At 34.8% G+C, this 8819-nt stretch overlaps 1 protein-coding gene across 1 annotated transcript; it reads right to left on the bottom strand.

The window, feature by feature from the left end:
* Nucleotides 1–3429: 3429 nt before the first annotated feature.
* On the bottom strand, nt 3430–6652 carry LOC121256520 (stress-associated endoplasmic reticulum protein 2-like). Its single transcript, XM_041157351.1, has 3 exons — nt 6495–6652; nt 4446–4602; nt 3430–3687 (listed from the first exon to the last, which is right to left on the bottom strand). The coding sequence occupies exons 1-3, from the start codon at nt 6495–6497 to the stop codon at nt 3641–3643; spliced, it is 207 nt and encodes a 68-aa protein (XP_041013285.1). The 5' UTR covers nt 6498–6652; the 3' UTR covers nt 3430–3640.
* Between the last annotated feature and the right edge of the window lie 2167 nt (nt 6653–8819).

Below are 8819 nucleotides of genomic sequence, written 5' to 3'. Positions count from 1 at the left end.
TTTTTGGATTGGGCTTTCTATGTTGGGAGGTTGTGTAATATTTGGGTGAGTTTTTATTATTGTTGGGCCGGAGGTCTATGTGGGAAGGGACCAGCCCGTGTGTCAAAATAATAAAGTGCAAAATGCGGTCGTTTTGCTAAAAATAGAGAAAACCCTATTGTTTTCTCTCTTCCCCCCCCCCCCCCCCCGCGCCGCACTTTTCCATTTCACTCCATTCCTCAACTCTCTCGCCTCACTCTCTCGTCGCTCCGTCGCCGTGCCGCTTCACTCTCACGCGTCTGCCTCGCTCCGTCGCCATTGCCGCAAAGTCCGATTGAGATAAGGTACGAAAATATCTCTTCATCCTTCTTCTCCCAAACTTTTCCGTTTTGAGTTTTGGATCTAATCGGTTTTCCTTTTGCCTCTCTTTCCGATTTGAGTGCGTAATGAAACAGATCCGAGCGTTTGTTCATGAAATAAATTAAATAAATTAGGATTTTTAGACGTCTGTTCTCACGATTGTTGAACCGTGTCTCTCAAATCTCCTCTCTACATACGTTTCCCATGTTTGGTCTCAAAGAAAATGAAGAAAAATGCAGCCTAGGTCAGTCAACGAAGAACACGGTTGTTCTTCATGGGAAAGGTGGATTTTTTTTTTCTTCTTCTGATCTGAGTTTTCTTTTTTTTTTTTCTCTTCTTCAAATCTGAATGTTAGATTATTTCAGATCTAAAGTTTTATTTTTATTTTTATTTTGTAGTTTTTCTTGTTGCTGTATTTACAGAAATTACATTTTTCTAATTTCCTTTGTTCTCGGGCATTTCTATTTCTTGTTTCTATTATCTGTGTTCCCGATATTCTCTGCAACCAAATAGGGTCTTCAAATAGCTGTAGCTTGCTAATAACAGTTATTTCTTGGTTCTCAGGAATTAAATGAAGAAGAGCCGAGTTGATTAATGGAATTGAAACAGGTAACTTTAGTGGGAATAATAGTTGTTCAGAAAGTTTATGCCCTGTATTTCTCATTCTTTTTAATTTTTTTAGGTTTTTTGTGGTTTCGAAATTATATTTTCTTGTATTAAAATTAATTTTTTTTTTTATGTTTTTAAATGGATTCTTTGATCCATTGTTTGGATTCTTTTAATAGTTCAGATTTTGTTTATGAACAAGATTTGATCTTTCGGCTGGATGTTGAATAGTTGGGAAAAATATGTGTTCTATTTTCTGTTCTTATGAGTTTTTCAACTTTTTTTCTTCTTTTTTAGTTTCAGATTAGCACTTTGGTTTTAATGTAGATTGAGAGTGGTATTTACTAATATTTGTTTTATCAATTGAGTAGAATGGCAAATAGATACCCAATGATATTTATTTTTCCTTTGGAAGGAAAAGAATAGCAGAATGGTTGAGGGTGTGGAACTTTCATTTCATAAAATGAAGTTGGTGTTTCTAGGATTCTCACATGTTTGGCTGTTAGTATACCCTCACAAAAGAAAAAACAAAGTCAAGATGAAACAGATAAAAAAAAGGAAAAAAAAAAATCTGGAGACAGAGTAAACAAAGAAAAGGAAATAGGTATGAACATCTGCTGAGGATTTTATCTTCAAAGATATAAACATATGTTGAGGTTTATAGGAAATAGAAAACAGAAAAAGCACTACATTCACCATCAGAAAACACCACACTAAATAACTATGCACTCACAATGATCAAAGGCCACAAAGTTCTAGCTTTAGAAATCTCCAGCTCCAGCCAAGAACACCTTAGACAACTGGGAAAGCAGCTGAAAAGTAATCAACAGTAAACATTAAAAACAATAAAAGAAAAAAATAGAAGAGAAGACAATAGATGAGAAGTCAAAAACACAAAAAAGGTTGAACACTGCCAAAGATGAACACCTTAGACAATTGTTTGATCCTCAATTTCGGAATATCAGGTGGTTTAGTTTCACCTATGAAAATATCAGGCTGTATAGATGTCTGGTGGCTTGGTTTCTCCTGTCAAAACTCATTATCTTTTAAAGGGCAATGTCCCCTCTCCTCCCAGGCGACCCATCTCACATATTAAAAACAGCAAAACCAACCAACCCAGACATCAGAAAAGAAAAACTCAAAAACTCCTAAACCAAATATGGAAAAAAAACTCCTGAGACCATGCATGCATATGTTTTTTTTGTGTTCATTAAGGCCTTTTCGTACTTTTTTTTTCATCCACCTAGATGTATTTTGCTTAAAAATATCTCTGAGATGTATTTTATTTTATTTTGTAAGAAAGTGCATGTACTGGCAGAATAGATGGATTCGATTTTTTTTTCAATAACGACAGTTTTTTCATACACTGATTAAGAATATTTTGTAGGAAACTGTATGAACTGGCAGAATAGACGAAATTTTTTTTTTCTGTGTTTTGTTATAATGTTTTTAGATTTTGATTGTTTTTTTTACAACCTGCACTCATAGAACAAATGAAATTTTTTTTTTTTGTTTTTTCCCGTGTTCTGCTATAATGTTTTTAGACTTTGATTGTTTTTTTTTCACAACTTTTTCAATATTTTACATGTTTGATACGCATGCAACCTGCAGAAGGGAAAACGCATCATACGCATGCAGGTTGCATGCAGAAATCTGACAACTTGCAGAAGATAGAAACCATTCATAGACAGCAGTGAGAAAGCATAAAAATGGCGAAGATATATGCCATCAGCTCACAAGAAATCCCAAAATATCACAATCTGACGATGAAAAAGCATTCAAACACAAATCTGACAATCTGTAAAGAGAAAAAGCATGTAGGGAAAAAAGTATAAAAATGGTATAGACATAACCTGTAAGACATAAAAGATAAAAGTAATAAACTTAAAACATCTTAACAGTCAACCCATAAAGATCTGAAACTGTTAAAAGTGACTAAAGGATAAAACAATCTCTGTTTTCAAGGCGCTGCTGTAGGATAAAGATGTGAAAACGTTAAAAGTAACTGAAGGATAAAGAATCTCGGTCTTCAAGGCTTTGTTGTAGGAAGTTAACGGCTATTTAACAGAGAGTAAACAGAAAATGCGAATTTCAGTTTCAGCCGTTTTATAGCCACTTATATAATAGAGAATGATATATGTTTTCGTGATCAGCAGTCTTACAACCAGCGATTTTACAAGGCACCTAAAATTGTGAGCTCGGAGTAATCAACTTTTTCTTGCACTTATTATAGGATATCTCTGGATTTTTCTCCAGACCCTCTTAAGATTGGTGCGCATAGACAAGGAATGCGTATGAGAACGACTGCTTTCATTCAGTGACATTGGCACTTGTAAGGGGCAGTCATGTAACAAAAGCAAGCATTTATGCACAGGTCGCTTCCGGACACTTTCAGATATCAGAAAATTGAAAGTCCACACACAAATGCAAACGAGGTCATTCTGATTCCTTTCCATAGAAGGGAAGTGATATAATTTGTCAAAGAAAGAAACAAGATACATTTATATGGGATAAATATAAATATAGTATAAGCATAGGATAGATTATCATTTATTAAAAGTCTTGACTTCATCTGTCATCATGACACGAGCGAACCCTAATTGATATCACATAAATTTTCTAGACAGCTAACAAAAAGAATAAAAAAGACATAACAGGAACACATTTGCTGCCATCTCTCAAAGCCAGGGTATGTTTAAGCCATGCCTCCACTTGTTGCTGTTCTAATTATCTGAAAGAGAGCTGTTTAAACAATGAAAAGATGAAATCAGCAAGCCTCAAAAGGAACCATTGGAGAATACATACATATATATATATATATATTAATGAAATGAACGTCAAATCCCGTGACCCCATTGGGCAACCATACAAAGAAACCCAATTTGACTTAAAAAGGGTGGGAAGACAAGGTAAATTTTCAATGCATCGGATTTGAACTAGAGCTTTGGGTTTCATTCTCACCCATCACAGTGTAGGGATAAGTTGTAGACTCAGGTATCTTGGAATTGATTCTGTACGAGGAGTTTACCTGAATTGCTTGATACACGGTCATGACGGATGGGGTCATGAACCCGAGATTACTCCCTAGGTGTGGGTTTGAAGGGCATTACCTTGCTGAGATTTCAAATCATAAATAATAGATATCCCATGTATTCATACCCAACTCTTACACAGTCCCAAAGATCAGCAGTAGATAGCTGCGTATATAAATCTTCAAAACCAGCATAGCTTGATTCTTCACTTCTTTTTTATCAGTATGTTTTTTATTCACATTTTAATAATCGGAATAGATGTTACGGAGCCATTCAATCCACGTGCTAGTCTACGTCAATGGGCTAATCATTTAAGCTCACAGTTAACTTGAAGACACGAGTTATTTTGTACTACTGACATTCTCCAAGTCAAAATTTTTCATAAGAAAAGGCATGTCCTTGAACAAAAACAAAACAAAACAGAGATAACAAATAGGTACAAAGGTTACTAAGGAAAGAGAGTCTTACATGAACCGATGACAACGAAGATGAAGAAGCCAAGCAGAACAGGACCGACGGGATAGTCCTTTCCTTTTTTTGTGGTTGTTTCGGGCACAGCTCCTCTCTTCATAATGTTCTTCTCGAACCTCTCCACCTTCCTGTCTGCAAGTCGCCTAGATGTCGTCTACACAAACACCCCGAACAACACCAATTCATTCATCACCAACTAAGAAAATAATACTTCCAATTTTAACTTGAATTAAGATTTTAATATCTGGCTGAAAACATCTTAAACACTTCAAATCAAAGTATATATGCTGAGAAAGCACAGTCACAGTGTACTAAAATACAAAAACCCATGGTTTCTCTCATACCTACGGATGGATTATTATTCATAGTTCCAAAATAATATCTGTAATGCCCCAACAAGTCCCACATTGTATGAGAGATATATGAATCAGGTAAATAAGAATGAAAAGGTGTTTATAATGATTTATTATCAGGTGAAACTGAGCTTTATAATGATTTTGGGATTTACTAACTATGTTACAATAATATTATCTAGATGCTTTATCATCATATCTATTTAAATATAGATCCTCTGGATTTCCATGGTAGATTTCTTAAAATGCTAACCGTTATTTCTGATTAAATAGTTCTGTGCAAGTTACAGATTCCAAACAAGGTGAAGGATTTTGCTTGGAGAGCCTGCAAGAATGGGCTACCCACAAAAGCTACTTTAAAGAAGAAGCAGGTACTAATGGATGAGAGCTGTCAGTTCTGTTGTGATGAAGTGGAGGATCTTACACATGCATTATGCTACTGTCCAACTCTGAAAGAGTGCTGGGAGAATCAGAGTTTATACATGCAAACTGAGGCAAGAAATATAGAATTTGTTGATATAGCTAGACAGGTGCAAGCTAGAGGTAACAAGGAGGAGCTGGAAAAGTTTTTTCTTATTGCTTGGGGCTTTTGGCATAGAAGAAATCAAAAAGTTTATGAGAATAAAGATCTAAAGCCTGAAGAAGTAGTGAATGTGGCCTTATCTTTATTGACAGATCATAAAGAGGTTAGGAATTGTGCAAAGCCGACTAGTAGAGCTAAATGCAGTTGGATACCTCCACCCCACAAGGAGTCTTGAAGCTCAATGTAGATGGGGCTATATTTCATGATCAGCAAAAAGCCGGGGTGTGAATCCTACTTAGAGATGATAAGGGAATAAGGGAGAAGTTCTTTTGACAGCAAGTAAGAAGGAGTTTGACCCTATAGAGATTGAACTATTGGCTATTTTCAGAGGACTGAAATTCTGCCTTCATAGGGGCATAACTGATCTTATTGTAGAAAGTGATTCACTGTTAATGGTACAAGCACTTAATGATGGAAGAGAGTCTATGTCTTTACTGGGTAATCTTATTAAAGAGACTAAAGAGTTGATGAAGACCTGCAGGAACTGCAAAATACAGCATACTGGACGCATGGGAAATGAAGGAGCACACAGACTTGCCAAATATGCTTGGCATGTGTATGATCTTAGTGCTTGCCAAATATGCTTTGTAATTCTCTAGTATTATTGAAGAAGTCTTGTTATAGGAAAAAAAAAAAACGTTTGGAAACTTTTAAGAAAATCCTTAAACTTTCAATAGTGTATGGTTACAATAATAAAAGCTGAAAGAAATCTAGAGGATGCTAATCTTAATAGTGCTATACCATTTAATGCCAAAAAAAAAAAAGAAAAAAAAAAGAGGGTAGTGACATGTGATATACGCTTATCATTTCCCAAAAAATTGTAATTATGTTACATCTCAGCGAATCAATCATGAAGCTTCTATGATCAACATAAAAAATATTGGCAGAATCTATAAGAGATCCTTCATTGATCCTATCCATTCTAGCAAAACTCGGCTAGATCAGATCGATGTTGCGATCAATTATCCGTCATAAGAACATATCAAGAAAAAACAACGATACCAGCAACGTAATTCAAAAAATAAAAGAAACAAACAACAACTCAACCAGAAACCAAGGATAAAAAATAACGAATTAACACTACAAATTGCTAGTAGCAAATAAAATTACCATGATTAATGGGAGATCCGGTGGCCGCTAAAGGATGAAGAACGAGAGCGTTGGAGAATTACAGGTGAACCCTCCCCTTTCCTTCTCTTTCCTCGGTTCTTTTCCTTCCGACTCGCTGTCTCTCGTAATAAAAGACCGGCTTCGTTTTTTCCGCTTTTATAGTTAGAGCTGGTGAAGAAAGAGATTGCTAGGATCCCCGTGCGTAGCATCACAACCGTCACTGTGATTGGATACAAACGAAGCGGCGTAGCTGACGCGTCATAATCTTGCTGGACAATGAGATGAACGTAGGTCTAGTTGGAATAGGAGTTTGCGCACGGTGACAGACGGCGTCCTAGACTCCTAATTAACCACTGAGTACGCCTTTGTCCAGGATTAGAAACATCCGATTCCAAGGGCGCTAACTATTCCAAACGTATCAATTCAGCTTATCATTTCTACGTTACACTAACAATAATAATAAAATAAAAAAAACTAAAAATAAATATGTAATATAGAAATGATGAGTACATTTTTTTATATAAGAATAATATTAAATGTATTTATAATTTTACTTATAATTTTATATATAAAATTCATTTTATCAATTTTGTTTTAAAATTTATAATCTTTAACCTATTTATATGTGGAAAATTAAGTTTTTTTATGATTTTTTTTTTTAAACAGAGTTAAAAAATTTTTATATGAGAGTTATGGTCGTGGATGTGGTTTAGAATCCGGTTTTAGTTGAAATGATTAACAAATAACACGTGTCGTCAAACTAAGATATTAACAAATAATCAATTATTACAAAGATTATACATGGTCAAATGTGTTTAGCTCGTCAAATTACCCGAATTCATGTCATAAGTGAGTGACAGCTGTTGTGTAAAATAAAATTCATTAAAACTGTGATAATTTTGTTATACCTATAATTGTTTTTACAATCATTTAAATAATTATGTTTTAAATTTAAAATATAAATGATATTATTTTTATAAATTATTTTATAAAAATACTCCTAATTTAGATTTAGATTTTTAATATTTAATTTTGTCACATCAATAATTTTTTTTAAGTGGACCAATGCACTGTATTTTAAATAGAAGATATGAGAGTAACATTAAAAGTGGGCCCAAATAAAAAATCTACGTTGTCCTTCAGGCCCAAGCTGAAACTATGAAATGAATACATTTTTTTGGTTGATATTATGGCGAAATTTGAGGCTTCTACAACTGGGGGTGCTATTGCTAATGGGCTAATTGCCAAGAACTTTTCGCCACGAACACTACAAAATTCCTACGGGAAGAAATAGCTCCGCAACGCTCTTTTAACAATACTTCTGATCTCTTCAAGTGGATTTCTTTCCTACGCGGCCCGAGTCCTGACTCAGCTATACCCAGCCAAGTCCTTGCCACTTTCCAGAGCCATTGTAAAGCACCTGATACTCAAGCTGGCCCGACTCTTTTTTCACACCAGTCTGAGTTTATGGGCTCCAAGCCCAAAGAGAGGTTGCTGTATAGTTAGTTTCCCGAGATCGTATTCTTTTAAAGTTTTGCTACTTACAAGTCAGCAATAATGGTGCATAAACAAATTACTTATTTATGTAATATATCAAGTTACGTCAATTTGTAAGTTTATTTTTATAAAACCTATAAATTTTGTGTTAAGAGTGGTGTGACTAGCTTCTACATTAATGATGGGGTTCAATACGACAATACCGGAATTGCAAGTAAATGTTTTTCATCCCCCCAAGTCAGTTTAGGTCTACATCATTGATGTGTCATAATTCTTTGGCGCGATGTTATTTATATAAATATATATATATAGGAGGAGAGAAGGTTAGGAGAAAACCAAATGACCCCACGGTTTTCAAACATGAACACCTGGATCAGCCAATATGTATCATATCTGGGCCCATCAATAATGTTGAATTGTCGACTCTAATTTGTCCCATATGCAAAACATCAACAACCAATACGTTTTTTTTTTTTTTTTTTTTTTTACTGCATATGAACATGTTTTGCCAATACTGGCAATTAGGACATTAGAAGATTGTTCTTACACATGAACTTGGACCACTAGGTTATATGTTTCTCCACTGCCCAACTTTTTTACATTCCTTAGCTTGGTTGGTAGTTTCTTATCAATTAGATGTTGCATGTCATGATTATGATTTGCTAAATGCTTTGTGTTTCTTTTTTTCTCTTTTTCTTTTTCCCTTTATCCTTTTGGGTGGTGTTCTCCTTTTCTTTTACTGAAATAACAATGATTGAAACAACCATTTGCCTGGCTTGCAGATTGTGACCAGCTTGCCGGACCCATTTTTAATATGCTCAATTTCAA

This window comes from Juglans microcarpa x Juglans regia, chromosome 3D, assembly GCF_004785595.1.
Source record: "Juglans microcarpa x Juglans regia isolate MS1-56 chromosome 3D, Jm3101_v1.0, whole genome shotgun sequence".
In the NCBI taxonomy this organism is placed as follows: Eukaryota; Viridiplantae; Streptophyta; class Magnoliopsida; order Fagales; family Juglandaceae; genus Juglans; species Juglans microcarpa x Juglans regia.
This window is presented reverse-complemented; position numbering and strand designations above follow the sequence as displayed.